Source organism: Sceloporus occidentalis, unplaced genomic scaffold, assembly GCF_023333645.1.
Source record: "Sceloporus occidentalis isolate IW3139 unplaced genomic scaffold, rSceOcc1.0.p SCAF_442, whole genome shotgun sequence".
Classification (NCBI taxonomy): domain Eukaryota; kingdom Metazoa; phylum Chordata; class Lepidosauria; order Squamata; family Phrynosomatidae; genus Sceloporus; species Sceloporus occidentalis.
The window spans coordinates 115,050-139,174 of NW_028317422.1; the positions used below are offsets into that span (position 1 = coordinate 115,050).

Genomic DNA, 24,125 nt, shown 5'->3' on the forward strand with positions numbered 1-24,125 from the left:
CGACTCTATTTTCACAGTCAGTTCCATAGATGAGAAGAAAGCTGATTCTCACTCTTTAAACGGATCGCCTTGTCATTTCTAACAACTTAATCTGAGCTGTGCATAGAGAATGAGAGAGAAAAGGCCCATCTGCTTATCTCTCTCCTGTTCATTTTGTGGGTAGCATTATATTACCGTGTCCCTCTGCTCATGCTTTACATATGCCTCTATATAATAATAAAATACTATGTCAAAGCCGTGAAAGAGACATCGAATGAGGAACTGGCAAACCTGAAGATGGAGTGTTGCTCCTCAAATGTTACTTTGGACTTCAATTCCACCCACGACTTCCTCCTTGATAGAATAATTCCTGATAATTGAACAGTGTAAGAAACATACAAAGCAATAAAGCCGACATCTGTTGTAATGCAGACCTTTTCACCCATTTTATACACCAAACAACACATTTGGAGCACGTAAATATTAATTAGTAGCTTGGGGCTTAAGAGCGTGCTAATTATTTTTTTACATTCAAGCAAAAGATGGAGCCGTTCTGCTTGCGAGGTGAAAATAAATTATTTAGCATAATTGTAGACGTTTTTTTTTAATCACTTCTGTGAATCATTAAAAGAAGTGGATCCCTGGAGAGCAATAAACAACGTCTGCTGGTCCCTGGGCTTGTTTGAGGGGGACATTAGCATTTCTAGTAAGCAGAAAAAAACAACGGAACAAGCAAACTTCTTTGGGGGGGGGGGTTATTATAGCTAGGAAGCCTTCATTCTATTCATATGCTGATTTGGGTGGCCATTATATCAAATTGCTGAAGGACCTAGTCTAGGGTGACCACATCGGCCATGTTTTCCATGACACCTATAATTTTAAATTTTGCTGACCAGCCCAGATAAAGGGCTGCCCTGCAGTATGGGGGATGTATAACGGACCAATTGGTTCCCTTCCATAAGTCTATACATCCCACATACTGCAGCCTGTTGTTGTACTTGTATCTTGAGAACCCATCATATTTTCCTTTTCTTGTTATTTACTCTCCTGTCATGGATTTGCTTTTGTAAAGTGGCCGGTTGTCAATATAAGCGACCTCTGGCTATAATCCGTACGTTGGTCTCTGATCCAGTATCTCACTAGGGGAAGCCAAGTAGACCAGTTTACTCAAACCTCTTATTTTCTCAACCACAGTCTGAATGAAGGAATTTAAAGGCACTTAGGATATCCGTCTTTGTTTTTTAAGACATTGCAGCTGTGCTCCCTGGATCCGGCAACAAGTTTAAAGACGAACTCCCACCACAGTTACTATTATCACTTATTATTGAGAAAACAATGTGTTTGACAGCTGCATGTAAGCTTTGTGTAGCCTAATCAACTAAATACGGGTAATCATGTTAAATCCATATCTACCTGTTTTACAGTAAAGAATGGAATGCCTCAGTTTTAATCACCTAAAGGACTTCTTTAGATAAGCAGGACTTTACTAGTTTGGCCATACTCACTGTGATGTTTGAGGGGGGGAAAGTAGGTTAGATTAATATTTTAACATCACATTTGTATTTTTTTCTTCTCGTTCAGCCGTCGCCATGGCAATGGGATTACTTTTAATAATCTGGTGTTACTTGCTGGTATAAAAGGAAATAGAATTATTTAATTAGGGAAGCGTATTCTAATTAGTAGACTGACCGCAACAGAATATTAATATTTGCGTTTTATTTATTTTATGTGGTTCAAAATTCTGTTGCGGATTGTTAGATGACTTTTCTATGGTCCTTCTATGATCATGGAGGTTCCAGCGCTTCAAAGTGTTTCTTTATTCAGTAACATGGTGGAACATATCATTTAATACAACATTTTTCCCCTGCCATAATTGAAAGGACAATGTCGGTTGGCATTGAGAAAAACCTGCTTTTATCTCATTTTGCTCCAAGAAACCTCCTTAATTCTGCCAAGTTCCCTAGAACTTTCTCCAGTATGTGGCAACATGGTGTAGTATTTCACACTTGGGTGCCACACAGTAATGGCTTCCAAATAAAAAGAAAAGTAATGTTATCTTTCCTCTTCATTTTCACCAAAAAAGGGAGCAGCTTTTTTCTCTTTTTAGGCAATAAAGCAAAAATTCACCTGAGACAAATCACGGCACATGCACTTTTATTATCTGTGTGCTTAATTAGCCAAGTGCGGAGTTATCATCTTGATTTCAAACCTGGGAATTATTAGTGGTTAATGAAATGAACATGGTGTGAGTCAGTCGAAGGTGAATAGAAGAGGACTTAATCGTATCTGTCAAATCAAGTGGGTCCTCAAATATATTATCGTGCATAATATTATTGTAATAACGCCACTGGGACAGTGAGCTTATTATAAACCCTAATACAAGCACCGGGCTTTACTTTCACGCAACTATTTGTGATCATTGAATGGCTTACGATTTATTAAGGTTTTTTTCTTATTTTAGATCTAAGAAAGCGTTATTGTATTCCACGTTAAGCCTGGCCTTCCATGGCAGGAAGTCTTTGACACGATGTCTCCATCAGCCACGTTGCTAGATTGAAATGGACTGTGACCCCTCTGCTAACATGCAGGTGGGAATGCGTGTGGTGAGGGGAGTGGATTGGAAATGGGCCAACCAGGACAACGGCGAAGGCAGCGTGGGAACGGTCGTGGAGATCGGCAGACAGGGCAGCCCCACGACGCCCGACAAAACCGTAGTCGTCCAATGGGATCATGGCACCAGGACTAACTATCGGGCGGGTTTTCAGGGCGCCTATGACCTCCTGCTGTATGATAATGCTCAAATAGGTATGTTCACATAAATGAACACACAAAAAAACATTTGCATACATTTGGAAATAGCCTCATCTTAAAGTAGTATAGTGGGTCAATTGTTTTTATTTTTTGAACACAAAAACCAATATTGCTGTTTTGGACCCATAGAAGGATGTTTTTGATACCAGTTATTTGACGCCATTGATAGATTAAGATGTAGAGTCGCGTAACCACAGAGACCCATCTAATGTTTTACTGACAATCTACATCTACGCATTATGCTCTTAACATTGTCCGCTATAAGGTATCATAAACTTTTTGGTGTTCCCTTTTTATACATTTAAAGATGCAAGTAGTATTCTCCATGAAGCACACAGAGAGCTCCCTGCTTTAAAACCATTGAAGTATTTCTCATGTTTCATTCAGCCGTTAATATTTCATTAATAAGAAATGAATAAGGAGAAGATAAAGCATGCTGTTGAACTGTATATTTTGTATTTATTCTTAAATGTTGAAATCTTATGGGATTTTGGGGTTTATTCACTAAACTGTGTGAGAGGGCTTATTTAATCTCAGCACATTAACTATCCAGTGTGGAGCATCGATCACCAAGGACTGGGGTTGTCCTGGAAGACTGGGAGAGTTGGCTCTATTGGCATAGTGTCATCTACTGCAACTCGCCTACAACCCCAGCAGACTTTTTCATGACCATGAAAGTAATATTTATTTGATCCTCACATGTGTTTCTATTGAAGCACAATAACATTACCGAACGGTGTTTTGTTTCTTAGGTGTTCGCCATCCTAACATCATCTGTGACTGTTGCAAGAAGCATGGAATCCGCGGAATGCGTTGGAAGTGCAAAGTCTGTTTTGACTATGACCTGTGCACCCAATGTTACATGAACAACAAACATGACTTGGCCCATGCCTTTGAAAGATATGAGACTGCCCACTCCCGACCGTAAGTACATATACTTCATACAGTGAATAATGCCACACTCCTTTATGAGCCTCAAACTCTCTAAGGAAATGTGGCGTGGCAGTTACAGATTCCACCAAGAGGGGGAGTCTTCAGTTCCATATAACATAAGGGCTTACTTACTAAAAGTAGAACTGGCAGGTGAGTTTACATGAAAGTTGTGGTTTGAAGTCCCTTATTTCACTTTTCTTTATCAAAGCAACGAGTTCTGAGCTAGTCCAGTATGATGTATAATTCAATGTGTAAGGAGACTTACTTAATTTATATATACACTATACAGGGTCAGCCAAGTGCTTCCTTCAGCAGCAGCCCACTGGGTATGGACCTTCATAATATACAATAAACCCCAAAAATGTATATAATAATAATTGTAAAACAACCAGTCTTGCCTTATATCAAAAGAAACATTTAAATTCTTTATTAAATAATAATAATTATTATACTAATTGTTGTGGTTTACAAAAAATATATGTGGTGTTCTTAGTTAATTGGAATGTAATGCAATGAGCAGCAAAGCCACTCGATGTTTCCTTATCTGTCCCATGAAGCACTTCTATCCTATAGGCTCCATGGGATTCTGATTTCAAATTCCTAAACCAATTGTGGTTTTAACCGTAGTTGTGTTTTAATATTAAACTAAAACAAAACTAGGTCCAGATAATGGCATCCTTTGACTCAAATGTAATATATATATATATTTTTTTAAATCAAACCTCACAGAACATTTCTACACCTATTTTATCTGTTACTACTGCTATTTATTTATGAAGCCAGCAGGGGGCGCCTGCAGGCAGGTCCTCGGCTTTCATAAAACTACTACAATGTTGAGTCCCCCTATGATGGTGCAGTACATACATGCATTACATACCATAAGAGCTGCGTTTTATTTTCAGACCATGGAGCCGAGTACGGTGTAGGAGAATGGGAATTGATTTACGGATGGCTGATTAATGAGTGCCATTGGGGCCGGGTGGTTAATGTGTAATTATTAAATCTTATGTTATTGTTGTGGGGACGGCTGCATTTTCACATTGATGAGTATGTTCCCTCGAATAATGCTGTCTTGGTATTAAGAAATATAAAACATCGAAGGGGTAATACAGAACCCGCTTGTTTACCGAGCATTATAGTCCTGTGGCCTATTGGCTAGTGTATGGAGCGTGGTGTGATTTAGGGTTATGATTGTGTCTCAATGTAATGGAACGTTCATAGAGACATAATGGCCACAGAACTCATCTGATCTTATTGATGGACGCCCATCCCTTCCTTGATGTCATACTCACGACTAGTTCGACTTAATTCGAAATGATTTGAAAGCCCCTCTCTGTTTGCTTACTTTTCAGTTGGTATTCAAATCTTTTGTGCCCAGCCCTTGACGTGGAAAAGTTTATTAATTATTAATCTGAATCACTTTTATGTCTGTATTCTGTAAATGTGAAATACACGATTATCACAGCTTTTTCTTTTCTATTTACAGGGTCATACTGGGCCCTCGTCAGGGGCTACAACGTGCTATGCTCAAAGGGATTTTCCAAGGAGCGAAGGTGGTACGTGGCCCAGACTGGGAATGGGGCAATCAGGATGGTGAGCACTAGCCAGAATACCAAGTAGCCTGTCTTTGCCATAGATGAAATTGTACAACATGGCCTGCCGTAAAGAAAGACGTAAAACAGAAAATATATTTTTTGATAAGTGGTCTATGCAGACCTCCATATGTATTTTCTTTGGTGGCATGGCTGTAGCAAGTTTTTGGTTTTGCAAATAACGAGAATAATCTTCCATGCGGAGACAGCAGACATGTCGAGCGGAAAAACACAAGCCCAAGAGCCAAGCCAGATTTGTCTGCCGTTTTTTGTGTTCTTCCCAAACAACTTGTAACGCCAGCTATATGTCTATTATGTTATTTATAAAGGGGTCCCAAACACGTGACAGACCCAAATCATGCTTGTGACATAAAGGTATATATTTATATAAAGGGAACTACTATCCCTAAATACACTGCAGTTATGGAGGGCATAACACCGCGTAGAATGTGGAAGTTCACTTTGTCTGTTTTCTCCTATGACATTCCATAATCGTTGTTACCTTTCAGTTAAGAATGATGTATTGTTTGTTACTGAAATCTGTTGTAGGACTAGCATGTTCATCCTATGTTCTTTCTTTGTTTATAGGTGGTGAAGGCAAATTAGGTCGAGTTGTTGATATTCGCGGATGGGACGTTGAGACAGGCCGAAGTGTGGCTAGTGTGACGTGGGCAGATGGGACCACAAACGTATACAGAGTTGGGCACAAGGGCAAAGTAGATCTGAAATCTATCACGGAGGCTTCTGGAGGCCATTATTACAGAGACCACTTACCCAAACTCGGTATGCCGGGGTTCAGCGGGGTCACTAGTCCAATGATACACGATGCAATCCAACAGCTTTAAAGTGACCACATAGAATTATATTCCTCCATCCATTCAGGGCCATTCCACTTGTCTTTAGGTAAACCAGCTGAAATCCAAAGGAAGGAGAGCTCAGAACGTCATCCCTTCCAGCATGGGGACAAAGTCAAATGCCTTCTGGATGTTGAAATTTTACGGGAGATGCAAGAAGGGCACGGGGGATGGAACCCCAAAATGGCAGAGGTAATGCCTGAACTTAAATGAATACCATTACATTGCATTTAATTACATTCTGCAGTGCTGTCCCAATTAAATACCAAAGTTACAATATAAATTCAACTTCAATGGTAATTTGAGATTATTCTTTTTACTAGTGTTCTTGGTTTTCCTTTTAATTAGTAGGACTAAATGTTTGTGTTGAGATGAATTATAAAGGCATGTCTTAGCACCTTTTCGGATTTACCTAAGTATGTTTTCTCCGCAGTTTATAGGTCAGACAGGAACAGTGCACAGGATCACAGAACGCGGTGATGTACGAGTTCAGTACAACAGTGAAACCCGTTGGACTTTTCATCCAGGAGCTTTAACAAAGGTAAAATGAATAAACGTCCCCATAAGGCCATGTGTGACGGCAGATATTTCGCGATATATCATGCTTCATGATATTTCTAGGGTTACTGCCACGTGTGTGCAGGATTCCCCCAGAGCCCAAATTGCTAGTGGTGTCTATAGCATTGATCCATCTGTTCCGACCACCTCCTGTTAGCACCGAAGCAGAGGTCTTAAGGAACAGACCTTAATTTTGGGCCAATTAGAGGGATATCTGTGATTTCCCAAACCGGTCCTGTTCCTCCGCTATGTACTCAGACTGGCGCTCTTGCTCCCTGGGCGCAGGGGCCATATGATTTACCTCCCCTACTATTTGTATTTAAACTGTATTTTCATATCGTCTGTTATTCAACAGTTTTCCTTTTTTTTTTTATATGTAAGCATGTAGAAGACAGAATGAGATCAGCCGACTGGCTATATTTTTCATATAATGAACCAGAAGACATAGTTATACAGTCCATACAATACACACATTAAAAAGTGTTTTTTAAGTCATTATCTCTATACATTTATTTCAAGGTATTCTACAGTCCATTCTGATGGCAAGTACAATGTACAAATATGTGCCCACCAGTGGTGTATCTCATTTTGACCATTACAAAAGGTTTCAATATGCCTCTGTATATTTGAAATATATTTCTGGATTTCTGGCAAAGTAACAAATGTGAAAGTTCCGAGATTATTTTTTTTTTTTTTTTTTTTAAAAGGTGCTTTCTTGACTTATCCATGAGTGTGTTTGACCTTGGTCTGTGTTCCCCGACCTCCAGCAGGTTCTGAATCGTGTGTGCTTCAGATGAACGAGAGCGGCACGTTACCCTCCGCAAGCCTAGATCATAAACGAATGTCAGAAATGGACACATCAAAAGCTTTGAGTTATCCATCGCTGCTAGCATTTTACATCAGTCATCTATCTTTTTGTCATACCTACTGGCATCTGTTTTCCGTACTAAAAGTATCAGGCTGCCAACTAAAATAGTCCATCTGGCTTCTAAATAAATGTATCCATACCTGAGTAATGTGATCCATATCATGTCTACTGCTTCTTCCCTGCCTTAAAATTATCATAATTTCAGAAACAAGCTTTCTAGGATGAATTGTGATTTTTTTTTTTTTATTATTATTATTTTGTTGCACTGAACACCAAAAAACATAGCATTCTATTTTTCTTTCCCTTTTAGCACAACAGCATTTGGGTTGGTGATGTTGTGCGTGTGATGGATTGCATGGATACAGTCAAGAAGCTCCAGGTTGATCATGGGGAATGGACAGATGATATGGCCCCTGTGAGTGATTGCGGTTACGAGCCCCAACACTAAAAGACGTTTTTTTAACGCAACCACGCCAAATCAATATTTCGGGACTCACTAATTCCGACTTTCTTTTTTATGCTTCTTTATATAATGATTTGATCTTTTACTTTTGTACAATACCAGGAAACTAGAACTATCTAAGCATAATTGTATCGTTTTGTCTTTTTCTTTAAAAAAGTGAGAATTTTGTTTATGTTAAAAAAAAAAAAAAAAAAAATGTAGTCCGCCGTCAGGTGTTTTCATGTATGTTGCTGAGATCTGATATTAATAGCAAAATTACCAGTCTGCTTTACTAGAACACATCAAAAGAGGACAGATTTTGTGAATGCTTTAAGTGGTATATGGTAAGAAGTGTAACTCCAGGTCATAGGTGGACCCGTTAGCTAGAAACCTTTACAAGATCAATTGATCCAGAATGATAATTTATAATTTGCATAAAAGCTATGACCAAGGAAGCAGGGTATGGAGGTATCATACAAGTCTCTGGACTGTGTACTGCTGGATTGTGGAAGCCCCTTGGTAATGGTGGTCCCAGAAGGCTGTGTGCCAGGTGTCCTGGTTTGCAATATTGGGGGAAGAGATCCGTGTGCATATGACTTGCGTGTTTGGTGAGCTCTGTGGATTGATTCTTCATGTGATCTTTGGACAGGTTTCTCTGTTGAGTGTGACCTACATTTATTACATGCGACTTCACGTTATCTCTTTTTTTTTTTTTTTTTTGTTTTTTTATCGCGTCAGGCGCTGGGACAGATTGGCAAAGTGATCAAAGTATTCGGAGATGGAGACATGAGGGTGTCTGTTGGAGGCCAGTCCTGGACGTTTAACCCTGCCTGCCTCACAGCTTATCAGCAGGAAGAAGATGCAAACCTCATGACCACTGAAAATGCCAAGGAACCCAAAAGTGAGCGTAATAAAACTTAACAAAGGGCCCATTCATTAGATTGGACTCAAGTCAAAAATCTGCTGAACGTGACTTTTAAACTTGGCTGAATTACTCCTGAAATCTGCAACGTTAAGCTGTACTGAGCCAGTAACTTGTACATATCAGTTCTGGGAGCTCAGGAGCATTTCCATTGTTCAGCACAAATATACAATGTTAAATTGACTTTGTCAATACCAGACCCGTTTGTGATCAGCTCGTCTTCAGTTTTAGGTGCCTATCTTTGTAAACTGCCCCCTAGGTGACCGCAAGATGAAAGAGTTTCCTCCTATGTATTTCTTTTATAGATCAAATGTTACAACATGTACTGTGATTTGTTAGAGCAAAATTGCTAGAAGTATTTTGAGAATGATTGCGTAAACTATTTTCATTAATGCAATCCTAATGTAAAGAACCCCCCTTTTATTTCATTAATCACACCCATACCTTGGCTTCTTTATACATGATTGTCACACGCAAGGCAGCGATAGCATTTATTTTTCTAGACCTATTTGGTTAATGGCCATGTGTGTGTATATATATATATATATATATATATATATGTTGTCTATGAAAAGTAATTTCATAAGATTTGAAAAAACCTATAAAGGAACAAGTTTTATCTGAAATAGTTACTGCTGTTTTTCGGCAGACTGTACAAGGAAATTTGCTCTTTACGCATAGTAATAAAACCATCTTTAGAGCAATTAAAAAAAGAAAATTGTGTTGTGTGGCCCACGTATCATGCGCTTTCTTCAATACAATTCATCTCAATGTACATCGTCCTACTGTGGCTCTGGGCCAGCTTTCCCGACTATTTTTGATGCCGCTATGAGCTCTGTTGGTTAAATGTCTGCCTTTAAATTTAGGGCTCAGGGTGAAGCGGGAAGAGTCGTAAATGAATATGCTATTTGCATTGGCAGGTGCTCTGGTTTCCATTTTAGAGAAGCTACTTGCACAGAAGTCGGATTGTGAAAGCCCTAGCTCGTTGGTTATTGAAGCGGCCCATGGCAATGCGGCCAAAGTGAGAGAGATTATTCAGAAACACCCCGACAAGGTAAGTCATTCCAAATTCATGATATGGAAGACCCTCACCTTACTTTTCGAAGGGCCATCTTCATAATCTGTTCACTGGGGGGGAACGGTTGATGGACCAGTATCGTCTTTAGACGTTTTTTGCCGGACTTTTCAGAGAGTGGTTATCTAAACCTTGGCTTGCGTCCAATATATTTCCTCCCCGTGAAGTTATCCTAACCAGAACCACAGCTGCTTAGCATCACAGAGTCAGTCTCATTACATAAAACTTAAGCTTTTGAGTTCAATCCTGAATTATAATGCATTTACTAGTATCAAAAGTTAAGAAAAACTTAACGAAATGTCTACGTCATTATTGGCCGTGACTCCGTGCAGCTGGTATTCGGCAGAACCTAGTGCCGCTCACATGCTAATTTGCAAAGCTTCAAATGACAAATAATGAAGCATGCCAGAGGTGAGCAGAAGGGTTATGTCTGACTCAAAAGTTCTGCTTGTAATTGATGTGTCCAATCAAACAAGTTGTCTGAATGTCGTGGCTGTTTTATATTTTCCATGGTAGGTGGATGTTAGAAATCAGGGCAGGACTGCTTTACAGTTGGCGTCCCACCTGGGATTCATAGAGGTGGTGAAGATCTTACTCCAAGCCAATGCAAACATTGACCTTAAGGATGACGAAGGGGACTCTGCTCTGCATTACGCCGCTTATGGGTGAGAACTGTTGGTGGTTAATGAAACCCGGTTCCTTGTTATGTCAAAGCAACATGAGCCTTATACTAAGACCCTTTTCTATAATAATGATGACGACGACCCAAAGTTCTCCAGTTGACGTTCATCAGAACTGCTAAACTGTTTCACCAGTTTGTCCTGTTCGAATTTTCAGTAACCCTTATTTCATGGACCCCCTGTCAGCATTCTGCCCCTATGTCCCTACCCGGGCAGATACCGGATCTGGCTTTATTTTCTGAAATGGCAAACTATATAGCGATTTATTTGGTGATCTATGTATACCCAGTGCAAGAAGAGATGGCATCAAGGGTTATAAGCCGAGATTCAATGCTCCCCCATCACACTTGCCTCTTCAACGCATATCAAATAATCCACATAAAAAGTTATTGTCTCTGCTGCTTAGCTAACAATATAATTTATAACACACTCTGCAGAAGTAGCAATCATCATAAAACTTTACATAATTATTATGAAGGCAATACGCAAAACGTTTTCTTTCCATATAAAAAATAATATATATAAATACCGCCTCATTGAATAGAAACATTGTAATGTGTACGTTACCATTTTCCACCTTTTTTTTCCCCCAGAAACCAGGCTGCTGTAGTCAGGGTGCTGCTGGGAAAAGGAGCCGACGCGGAGCTTCTTAATAACACCAAGTTCACCGCTCTTTACATAGCCGTCAACAAAGGGTTCACAGAGGTGGTGCAAGCCCTGTGCGTTCCCAACTCTAGCATCAACATCCAGGTGAGAAGCGAAGGGAGGAACGGTAAGCGGCGGTGACGGGAAGGATCTGATTTTTACTTTAGAAAGTTAGATATTCTGATACGTATCTGGGGGGTTTCCAATATATTTAGAATGGTTATTTTGGGTAGTAGCTGGCTTTCGATTATTGTTACACATCATACTTGTATAAAAGCCCACATGGGTTATTTTTATGGGCAACCACCTCCATGACCAGTGACTTGAAATGCATAATTTTGCTCTCATCATCAGCCCCAAAAAAGCATAATCAGGATCTTGTGAAAACTAAAATGTCTTCCACCCAACTGCCATGCTAAGGCCTGAAACTTAAGCGGGTCTCAATGACCGCCCAGAATGAATACAGTGAGGGCATTTTAACAGGCATGCGATGGGCATATCAGTATCCTAAATATAAGGTTTGAGTTTTTTATAGCAGACTAGATAAGCTGAATTATCAGTTTATATGTTCTGTATCTGTTGTTGGTGTTTGTATTTGTAAGTTATGGTGATTTGTCACATTGAAGCATCAGTGATGTCTCCACCATGTTTCACCTTCTGAAAACCCAGTATGCATTTCAGTAACAGTGAATTCACGCTAAACTGATGTTAGGATTGACTTTTAAAGAGAGTTCTGTCTTTGTAGGACTCTCGTGGTGACACCGCTCTTCACTGCGCCATCACAGCCGATTTCAGAAGCATAATCGAGATCCTCACGGAAGTACCCAACATAGATTTTACTGTTCAGAATAACCAGGGATTCAACCTCCTGCACCACGCGGCGTTAAAGGGCAACGTCCTGTAAGTCAGCCAGCATGAGAACGAAATCTTCTTTAACCCCTTAATGACAATTGCCGGTCCTGGCACGGCACGGAAAAGCATGTGCTTTACGACAATTGACGTGCCAGGACCGGCACGTCTTTAAACGGGTGCAGAAAGCGATCTACTATCGCTTTCTGCACCCAAAAAGCGTTGCTGAATGCCTCGACCTCGAGGCATTCAGCAACGCTGCGATCGGCACGAAGGGGCCATCTCTGGCCCCTCCACGGGGCGTCAACATCCGCCATACTTTGTATGGCGGCGGACGCCCGTTTTAAAAGCGTTTAGGAGGCGATCGACGATCGCCTCCTAAACTTAAATGGTGTCGCTGGAATGCCTCGATCAGGAGGCATCCAGCGACACCAAACACTAACCTTTTGATGGGCTGTGACCGCTCCGGAGAGCGGTCACAGCCGCAGCTGCCGGCAATCTTCGCCATCAAGGAAGATGGCCGCCGTCCTGTAACAGGAACCACAAATTTTAAAAGTTCGCTAGATGGTCCAGACCATCTAGAGAACTTTGGCTCCACTTGCAGGTTGAATACAGGTACTGCATTCACCATGCAAGTCGATGGAGCCCAGCTTTCTAATCACAGTGTGATTAGTAAAAATAAATTAAAAAATAAAATAAAATTAATAATAATTAGAAAAAAATAGTAAAAAACAGTAAAATGTAAAAATCATTTCCCACTGATGTCACTATCAGGGGAACCTCCAAGTTGAAAAAAAATGTTAAATTTTTTTTAAAAAAAAATAATAAAAAAAAAATATATATATATATAAAAAATATATTTTTGTGAGCAAGTCCTAAAATTAGCATATTAGCTTAAAACAATTCTCGCATGGAAAGAGTTAAAATACTGGCATATTAAATGCCCGTGGGGTGTCTACTTTTAAAAAATGTATGATTTGATGGGGTAAATTGAATTGGCCAGGTTCAACAACGTCCCAATTAACACGGCGGGAAGGATGGCCACACATCTAATTTCCAATTAGAAAAATGCACACGTACCAAATGTGGCCTTTTAGTTCCCCCAAAAAATGACAAATTCATGCATGTGGGGTATCACTGTACTCAGGAGATGTTGCTGAACACATTATGGGGTGTCGTGTGACAGCGGCATATACCAGGAGCTGTAAATTCATACATAAAGTAGGTGTGTGTGGGAAAAATACACACACAAAAATATTACTGCAAACTTTGAAAAAATGCTGGTGGTAAAATATGTGCATGCAAAGAGTTAAAATACCAGCATTTAAAATACCCTGTGGTGTCTAGTTTTGAAAAATATATGGTTTTGTTGGGCACACTGAAATGGCCCGGCTCAAAGATGTACCAAATAGGGCATGGGCAGTGGATCCCAAATGCCAAAGTTCAACATTGAAAAAAGCGCATGCCCCAAATGTGTCCCTTTTGCCCCAAAACAGCCAGGCAAAATCATTCATGTGAGGTATCGCTGTACTCAGGAGATGTTGCTGAACACATATTGGGGTGTTTTGTGATAGTGACATATACGAGAACATTTTAATTCATACCTGAATTAAAATGTGTGTGGAAAACCAAATGCAAAAAAATGACTACCACAAAGTTTGACAAAGACTGGTGGTAGATATGGTGCATGGAAAGAGTTAAAATACTAGCATTTGAAATACCCTGGGGTGTCTAGTTTTCAAAAATATATGGGTTTATTGGGTACAGTGAAATGGCTCGGCTCAAAGATGTACCAAATAGGGCATGGGCAGTGGATCCCCAAATGCCAAAGTTCAACATTGAAAAATGCGCATGCCCCAAATGTGGCCCTTTTGCCCCCAAACAGCCAGGCAAAATCATTCATGTGGGGTATCGCTGCGCTCAGGAGATGTTGCTGAACACATATTGAGGTGTTTTGTGATAGTGACATAAACTAGAACATTTTAATTCATACCTGAAGTAAAATGTGTATGACAAAACAAATGCAAAAAAATGACTACCATAAAGTTTGACAAAGACTGGTGGTAGATATGGTGCATGGAAAGAGTTAAAATACTAGCATTTGGAATACCCTGGGCTGTCTAGTTTTCAAAAATATATGACTTGATGGGGTAAATTGCATTGGCCGGGTTCAAAGATACCCGAAATGGCACATGGGGGGAAGAATTACCAGATTTGGAAAAAATGGCTTTGAAATAGCAAAACGCTACCTGTACTTATTGCCCCATAATGGGTAGAAAAAAGCAAAAAAACATAAAAACATTGGGTATTTCTAAACTCAGGACAAATAGTAGAATCTATTTAGCAGGTTTTTTCATTACCTTTTATAGATGAGTAAAAGATTTTTCAACTAAAAGTTAGAAACAGTCATTTTTTTCTAAATTTTTCACCATATTTTATAATTTTTTTAATAGTAAATAATATGATACAATCAAAACAATGTCATCTAAAGAAAGCCCTTCTTGTCCTGAAAAAAACAATATCTAATGTGTGTGGGTTCAGTAAACGGGAAAGAAGAAAATTACAGCTAAACACAAGCAGCGCAGAAATGTTAAAAAGGCCATTGTCACAAAGGGTACAAAAAGTAAAATCAGCCTTTGTCTCGAAGGGGTTAAAAGTCGATAAGCCATAGAATCAAAACATATATACTTTCTGAAAACATGTAAAACATTATGTTATATACATATATACACACACACTAGATACATGTAAACCTTACAGAATGTGAGATCCGGGTTACAGTGTGCCAGAGACAGCTCTTTCAAATCATTTTCCTGTCCTGAAGTTCTCTCCCGTCTCCTAACCTTTCAAAGGCTGTCTGAACTATTCAATAACAATCAGCAACTTAACCGTAAAATAATTTACTGGGGAGGAATAATCATGCAAATCCTGAAAACAGGACGCTACGAAACACTCTTCATGGTATATTTATTACATAATTATGTGTTATGTGATGTTGGCAATAGGAAAGAGTGACAGGTCTGCATTAAAAATACTTGCAATGTATAGTAAGATGCGTGTGTTGGACGTCTATGATTGATCAGGTATCCATGGAGACCATACGGTGCAGTCCCTTTTTATATACAGCCGCGCTTTGTCAGTATCTGCTCTCCTGGTCCTCGGTGGAGATAAAATAGAGAAGTCACTTGAAATGATTTTCAGTATCCGAGACACATTTTTATATGCTTGCAGTAAAAAAACGAAATAACATCTCGTGCACTAAAACGTGTAATTTATACGCCACAAAGGAACACGCAGCTATATATAGTAACCAGAAACTCACCGCATGCTTAGCCCTGATCATAGGGACCCAGCCTTTGGGTAAGCAAGTGGTGGCAACACACAACATCACCGGAGAGAAGTCTCTTGAGTTATAGTCTATGATTACTGGTTGGGAATATTAACCCTTTGACAGCTAGATAAGCAACTCAGTGGAGTGAAGTTGTTGGTATGAAAAACAAGCTCCTCTGCCTGTTCTGGTTAAACGCTGTGCAAGCAATACACAATGCTTACGGGACCGTCATCAGATCCTGAGCCGTGCTAGTCATTTACAACATTAGCACCGTCTGCGCTGGATTTCTGACTTTAACAGTGAAAACCTTATTGTATTATTAATTAATTGATTAATTTGTGTAGGGCAATCATGTTGCACAGTGCTTGTAACCAGTAGCCCAGAAACATGCTGGGGTTTATTGAGTGAATGGTGAGTTTTGATGATATAATTTATCCACCGTGCACCATGTATGGAGTAAACCTCGCTACGGCCTTGGTGACAGCTGGATCTTTATAATTGTTGGCCTTGGCCAGATTCAGAATAGAAGTGAGTTCTTAGAAGCTGCCTGGAATGTGGTTTATGATGTAAACAGTGTAAATTTTAACCCTGACATTGGTAATGTAAACAGTTACACTAATCCCATCGTACATATGAGTACTGTGTCTTACTACGCAATGTTGTGTCCTGGGATTTGCATGGACAGCAAAAAAAACCCCAAAAGTAAGTAACTTAACCACAGCCGTTAGTTTAAATAGTGGTTTGGGAGAAGAGTCTGGAGATCCCCATTTGGATTTATCAAATAAATGGCTTATAATGAGAAGTGTTGCGGTAAATCCTATTTTATTGTTTATTGTGAGTAACACAGGAAATGATGTGGATTCTGTGAATAAATCGGATTCATTACTAGAGTGCTGATGATTTGTCTCTTCCTACCTTCTGGCTTCAGAATGAGGCATTTTTGCGTAGAGCATTTGGCACCTGGGGCGAATCGTATATTTGCCCCCCCCCCAATAACTAACATGCACTTACACATACTCCCTCTCACACACTTACACATACACTTCCATGCTCACGCACACTTACACGTAGACATCCATGCTAACACTTACACATACTTATCCATGCTCACTCACTTACACATACACATTCATTCTTACACACAAACATGCACATTCATGCTCATACACACCTGCACATACACATTCATGTTCACACGTTTACACATACACATTAATTCTCACAAACACTTGCACAGCCATGCTTATGCACATACTTACACATAAGCATTCATGCACACATACACATCCATGCTCATACACATTCATGCGCACACACATACACATCCATGCTCATACACACTTAGATACACATCCATGCTCACACACAGTTCCAAAGATACATCCATGCTTACACATACACACACTTACACATATACATATACATCCATTCTCACACACATTTACACATATGCATTCATGCTTACAAAGACTTTCACATAAACATTCATCCTTGCACACACTACACATACATGCTCATACAAACCTACACATATACATCCTTGCTCACACACACACTTATACATACACATTCATGCGGACACACAAAAATGTAGATCTGTCTGTGTAGTTCTAAAGAGAGAATTTATATGGGGAATCAGTACTTCAGTACAACAAACACATCAAAATCTATAATCCTCCAATAAGGTAAACAGAATACTAAGGAAATTACAGTATTTCCCTATTTTTGTTGTAAATTAAAGCTGTATTTGTTTTCAAGATAAGTGATTACAGGAAATAAAAACAGAAACAAAGAAAGGAACAAAATAGGTAATATATCCAGGTATCCATAAGAAAGAGAACCAAGCCCACCCCATTGCATCATAAAATTATTGTCACTATAGCTTGTGGGTAGTTATGCAATCTGCGCATTTCCATTAGAAAACTGGTACAAAATCTGCATGGGGGAGCAGATGAACGGAACTAAGAAAGATGGCAAGACTAGGGAAAGCAGAGTAGGACATAGTCATCTTAGTAGCCAATTAATAGCCCTAAAGCCAATGCATTCTAGCCAAGAAATCCAGGTTACTTGCATTAGGTAGGAGGTGGAGTGTATCAACTTTTCAACAACCTTCACTTCCTCAACTCTATTACTCCAATCCTTACGAGGGGATAGAAACAATGTTTTATTATATTACAGGTAATATTCCCATGAAGGCTTATCCCACCCAAGACATGTACACTGACAGCTTAACCGTAGATGCATTAAATGCACAACAGAAAATGTTACTTTAACAGCTCATTGTATATTACATCACCTGATGCGATGGGTTTCCTTTAACAAATAGGCCTCTCAAAATGTAAGCATTTGGTAGCAATTTTGTCGAGGCCACGTATAGAGATGACAGATACGTTTTAAATAAACATCAGGCCAGCTTATATGATTAAGGGGAACCGTTTTAAAGAGCTTAGGGACAATTTGGGGAATCCTCCTACATCAGGCATATGATCTATCAGTGGGGAAAGCCCGGATCCAGCGCTCCCTACAACTTATTTCTTGTAACTTTTATCGTGATTCCTAATTGCATATTTCTGTATTAAAGAGACACTTATAAGAAATGTTCCGGGTTCTATGCCCCTTCTTCTGAAGTCATGGTTGATGTAGACGCCAGAGATATGCTGGAGACGGCTCAGACATGCAGACAAATAAATAGCTTCATTGTAAAAATCCAGTTCCTTGTCATCACATTTTCCACCGCGTGCTTTAAAAGCCTCATCACTGGCCATGCGCAGCAGCTGCCTTTGCTCACAAATAAATTTCGTGATTAGTTTTTCCTTTATTTTTTCCTTTACGTTTCAGTTTTATAAGGCATATCCAGGTTGTCTCCCTTCTACGTTTTAATTCCTTTTAGCTCTATAATTATCAAGTTTAAACGGAAGCAGGTCTGGTGCAAAATATTGAGCAATCATCATAGAAACCTGTAATATTTTTTTGTCTGTTTTGTCTTCACAAATATGAATTCTGTATCAGTGAGACTTGCAGCATATCATTATTTTTATTATTATTTAAATCATATGTTATATTTGTGTGCCCTAATGTCCCTAACAGGACCCCGTATTAACTTTGATAACACATATTCAGGAGTGACAACGTGATTCTTTCACTGGCAGCCGTTCCCACTTTGTGGCATTCCAGTGGGATTTATTCACTAAACCGTGGGTTGTAGTCGAGTCGTGTTAAAGGATTAAATTATTGCATTACGTAGGGTTGGCTTGCAGAGGTTTCCCCTTTTTAATGCATAGCTTAGCCGATGTGGTGACGTCTCATCTCATAGAGCCTGATGATTGGTTTTGTATCCATGTAATATCTTGTAATTGCATTGCTGCGTGATGATCTTCTCTTCAAGGGCTGTAAAAAAGATTCTGGAACGCGCACGTCAGCTGGTCGACTCCAAAAAGGAGGATGGATTCACGGCACTCCATCTGGCTGCTCTCAACAACCACAGAGAAGTGGTGGACATCTTAATCAAAGAGGTGATACATTATTACGTGTATTAAAACGCAGTCGCATTAAGTTATTAAGCAGAATTTCGATTCAGACGAATGTGCTTCTGGATCTGCATCTGTCTGCATGATATCAGCTAAGGGTTCGCTGTGTTTTTCCTCGGCGTAGGGTCGCTGTGACGTCAATCTCAGGAACAACAGAAATCAATCTCCCCTCCATCTGGCTGTGACCCAGGGCCACGTCAGCTTAGTGCATCTCCTCCTGACCGAAGACGCCGACGTGAATGCAGAGGATGAGGACGGAGACACGCCAATGCACGTCGTCTTAACGCGTCAGCATCTGGAATCTATCGAGCCCGAGCAAGACGGGGATGGCTCAGCTCTGCTCGCTAAGGTAATGGAAGAGGACATAAGGATGGTCAACGTTAAACGTTCCCACTCTGTCGAGAGGGGAGCTGTCGCCTGCATGGGTCTAGAACAATTAAACTGCAACATAATCAACAGTTTAGAAAATGCGAGAGAAATAATATAATGGGGAGGAAAACCTGAGAACGGGAAGGTGAGATGGTTGCTCCTGTGTGTGCACCATTACTTAAGTTTGGTAATTGTCATCAAATGTAAATGAATGCATGTATTTTTATAGGGATATTATTCATTATATAAAAAGGAATACAATATGTTATATTGCTTCCTTTTAATATATTTGAACCCAAATTGTTATTACCAGCCTGACAGGCTTTTATTTCCATTCTGGAGTATTTATTGATTGCCCTTTTTTGATTTAATAAAACCGCTATATATTCAAGTATTATAGTTCCTTATATTTTGATTATACTCTGGTATGTTCGTTCTGTAGCTGCAGGCGTCTGGTTTGTTGGGGAACGTGGAGATGAATGCCGGTACCGCAATGGCTTGCTTTCTGGCACAATCAGGAGCTGATATCAACTATGCCAATCACCGTGGAAAGTCCCCGATGGATCTGATAAAAGATGGGAGGATAGCACATCTTGTGAAAGCCTTCTCCCAAAAATACAGGTATCATCTTGCATCATTTAGTAGTTGCCAATATGTTAATTGAATAGACATTACAGAAAACTAGAAGAGTAAATAACACAGCACAGTATGGAATCATACATATATATATGATTTATTTATTAAGCACTAACATGTACTGCGCACTTTAAAGTTCACAGTAAATTACGGGGGGGGGGTACATTAAGGACAGGAGGTCCTGCCCCATAGAGCTAACAGTCTAAGTAGTTGTAAGGAGTGGACATACAGTTACAGCCAGATACCGAAGAAAGTAAGTAAATTCATCAAATAATCAATAACTGTATGTATGCCGTGGTTTACCTGTTTTGATTCTTATGAGGAAATGACAGAATGAACGCTAAATGGTTGCTCACTAGTCAGTGATTCAGCTCACAGGGCACGGTCAGGTAACATGCACTAATCATTCAACCTTGTGTGCATATTTGGCAAATCACAATTTCCTTACAATGAATGTTATTTTTAATCAACTGCTTGTCTGAGTAGATCAATGCAAACCTCTGGGCCGCCCATTCAGATCAATTAGGTTCAATTAAGGTAAACTAGTTGAAATAATGTGTCCAGATCTCCTTGACGCAACCCTGAGCCTGAAAGCCAGTGCAGCCTTAACAAATATATTTGAAAACATTGCAAACTATCATCATATATACCTTGCAACTGTTCTACATAGATATGTGAGTAGTAGAATGTAATTCATTTAAATAATGGTTTATAGTGGGGATAAAAATGATGTAATACATTAATTATTACCTGGATTTAATTTATTTTGGAAATGTGCCAGCATTGCAAGGGTTATATATATATATATATATATATATATATATATATATATATATATATATATATATATATATATATATTATTTTTGAAACATCCACCTTTATAAGGTTATTTCGGAAATAATTTCATTGTGCTGTCAGCGTGATTCTCTGCTCTCACGTTGACCCATAGCCATGAACAAGGTTCTGGTTCCGCTAGGAATAGCCCAGTCCAATAACAGCTAGGCTGTCGTGGTTTAAGCTGTGGACGCCCCCCTCCCCCGTCCACAACAAGGGGCAAGCAAAGTTCAGGCAAAACAAGGACAAAATCCAGGAATGACTCACAAGTTAATTCCATCACAAAAGACAATAACCAGCCATTTTAAAGAAGTCTGTCTCAGAATCCCAGCTTTCATAAAAAAAGGAAAGGAATTGTTTCCTTTTACAGAAAAGATGACTAAGTGTTTAGAAAGAAACTAATTCTTAAAGGTGCAAACATGTGTTTGTACTCACATTCTGTATAAACTACTTCCTGTTCCATCGAACAACCATCCAGCATTCCACTTCCTGCCACGTCCTGCCACCCAGGCCTCACATTCACAAACATATTAATTAAAAAGGAATTTCACATTATTCTATGATACCTGTTGGTGTTTGCTGACACTTGTATTACCTGTGTAATAGACAACTAATGGAACAGCAGACATATAACGGAGTCAATGGTAACGGCCGCTGGGTACCAGGATTATGATAAACTGGTCAGACCCAGTTGGATCTGCAGACAGCAGGGTATCCTGTTACTGGCGTTATTATTATTATTATTATTGGTATTATAACTGTCGTCTTTGTTTCAGAGAACATATGACTGAGTCTGGCTCATCCACCATCACCTGCAGCCTGCGCAGGGTTCACACTACTCCAAACACGGTGACCAACCTCAGCCTGCCGTGTGCCGCCAGCCCTTCAGAGTGTTTGGTTTGCTCAGAAATGGCCGTACTCATTAACTTCTTCCCTTGCCAACACAGCATAGTATGTGAAGGTAAGGTGGTTCCAGCCAGTGAAACCAGAGCTTTTCTTTTCACATCCCCAATTAATCTATATAGCGCCATCATAATCCATAGCAGAACATGAATATTAACTTAATGAAACAGAATATAACAAGTGCTCTGCTCAGATGAGTTTATAATCCAAGAGACAATAGAAAAATAGGTTGAGGTCACTTCTTACATTTTTAGAACATTAGCCTTTCTCTGGGGGAGAAAAGTAAAATTAAAATATATAAATGTGAAATAAAATAAAGTGTGTTTGTTACTGGTACGCACTTTATTGTGTCTTTAATTACTTTGTATTATGTATCTCATCTTGTGCTCTCTACCCAGAATGCTCCCGGAGAATGAAGAAATGCATTAAGTGTCAAGTATCCATAACCAAAAAAGTTAGGCAAGGTGAGCTCACAACATGGCTGTGATTCAAGCAACACGTTGGCACTGGGTGAAATGCCCCTAGTGCCGCTCGCCCCGACTCGCCCATTTTGGCTTGATAAATTGTGTTTTATATGTAGCTGTATTTAGCATTCATCGCACTTACAGGGTATTGAATTTTTTCTCCCGTGGTATTACCATTGATATTATTATTCATTTATAACGTACATAATCTAAAGCTGTGCAGTTTTAAGATTTCTCATTAAATCACCTTTTGCTGACCCGAATTATCTTGGCTTTAAACATACAAATATCGGGGGGGCCCTGACGTTGCTAGCCTGTGTTGATCTTCCTATGGGTCAAATACCAAACAACCCTTAGGCCTAATCCAAATACTTATTAAAAGCCAGTGATTGACTGAACTTTGGCCTTATACCTATGTGTGTAATATTAATGTTTTGTTTTCATTACGTTCATTTCTAGATAGCACAGAGGTCGATTCCTTTCCTAGTTTAGACACATCAGACCAACGCAAGATCATGGAAGAGCTCCAAAACCGATACCGGCAAATGGAGGAGCGCATGACCTGTCCAGTCTGCATCGACAGCTACATCAACCTAGTGTTTCAGTGCGGACACGGGTCCTGCGCGGACTGCAGCATATCCCTGAGCACCTGCCCCATCTGCAGGCAGGGGATCAAAGATAGGATACAGCTATTTGTCTAACGAATGACAGGGAAGCCATTGGTGCTTCTGCCGCATCACCTTAGATCCTGAAGACACAATACGACATGCCGTGCATGACAGCGTGAACGTTTTTAAGACGAGATGTCCAGAAAGGAGGTTGCCCTAACTTTGCTTAAGGGGAAGTGTGTCTGCTGTGTGTGTTTGATACTCTAAAGACAAACTAATATATCTCTCTATATATATATATATATAGATCAGTACTGGAAGGGCTAATCTGTATTGCAGTCTTCCTGAAGAAATTTTCCAGACGCAAAGACAAACTTGTTCTCATCATCCCATCATTAAATACAGCTGCTCGGCCCTGCCATTGTTCAGCTGTACATGGGTTCTCGTTTGTTTATTTCACGTTTTTTTCCATAAATAATTTACAACCATTGCTTTACAGTAAATGAATCGTTTGAGATATTACGAAGCAATACGCGAGGCCAGCCATCCGCTTTTGGCGCAGAACATGACTAGTTTTCACTTCTGAGAGGTTCACTAGTTTCACACTAGTGAAAATGTCTTTAGTTATTAAGCTAATCCGCCATAGCGTGTCTTTGAAATAAAAATTGACATGGGGGGGGGATACTTCTGCATTCTTAACGTATCGGATGGAGGCACAAACAGCAGATACCACCACCAAAATGGCACACGTCATACATGTTGGGTATGGTTACATAGTCACGTATCATAATTCTGCCAGAAGAGACTCAAACCGTTCATGGGGGGGGTCTGTTTCTAAGGGATAACAATTTAAAGAGCCTTCTCTCCTTGTTTTTATTTTTATTGGGTTTTTTTTTTTTTAACGAGAGCCTTGCGACTTAGCTCATTTGACTTGGTAAAATGTGCAAAATCTGTATAATGCTGAAATAAAGGAAGGCTTGTTCATATTATACTGAATTGATACTGAGCCATGTCATATTTATTATTACATTGAAACATTTACTTGTTACCTTTCTGTACTCCGGAAATAATGGACACACTTACTAGATGTTATTGTCTTTGTAGCAATATTGAAACTCCTTGGTGAAGTCAAACACAGCAGTAAAATATGAAAGTGTATCGCAAGTACTTACGTCTACTGCTTTGTTGAGCTTGTATGATACTCTTTTCCATCATTCTGTATTTTTGCGCTGTTTAAAATACG

General features: G+C 39.6%; 1 protein-coding gene across 3 annotated transcripts; it reads left to right on the forward strand.

Annotated features, from left to right (window-relative positions):
• The first annotated feature begins 2,537 nt into the window (after positions 1-2,537).
• LOC149271945 (E3 ubiquitin-protein ligase MIB2-like) lies at positions 2,538-22,975 on the forward strand. 3 transcript variants are annotated; one of them, XM_089506964.1, is made up of 18 exons: positions 2,538-2,784; positions 3,543-3,714; positions 5,210-5,316; positions 5,904-6,098; positions 6,219-6,361; positions 6,603-6,710; positions 7,906-8,010; positions 8,776-8,938; positions 9,880-10,013; positions 10,551-10,699; positions 11,308-11,464; positions 12,105-12,259; positions 18,925-19,051; positions 19,191-19,415; positions 19,878-20,056; positions 21,684-21,868; positions 22,209-22,274; positions 22,734-22,975. In XM_089506964.1, exons 1-18 carry the CDS (start codon positions 2,538-2,540, stop codon positions 22,973-22,975), a joined length of 2,859 nt encoding a protein of 952 aa, XP_089363090.1. The 3 variants fall into 3 exon arrangements, with proteins under 3 accessions (XP_089363090.1, XP_089363091.1, XP_089363092.1); XM_089506965.1 differs by having other exon boundaries at positions 6,615-6,710; XM_089506966.1 differs by lacking the exon at positions 5,904-6,098.
• The last annotated feature ends 1,150 nt before the right edge of the window (positions 22,976-24,125 follow it).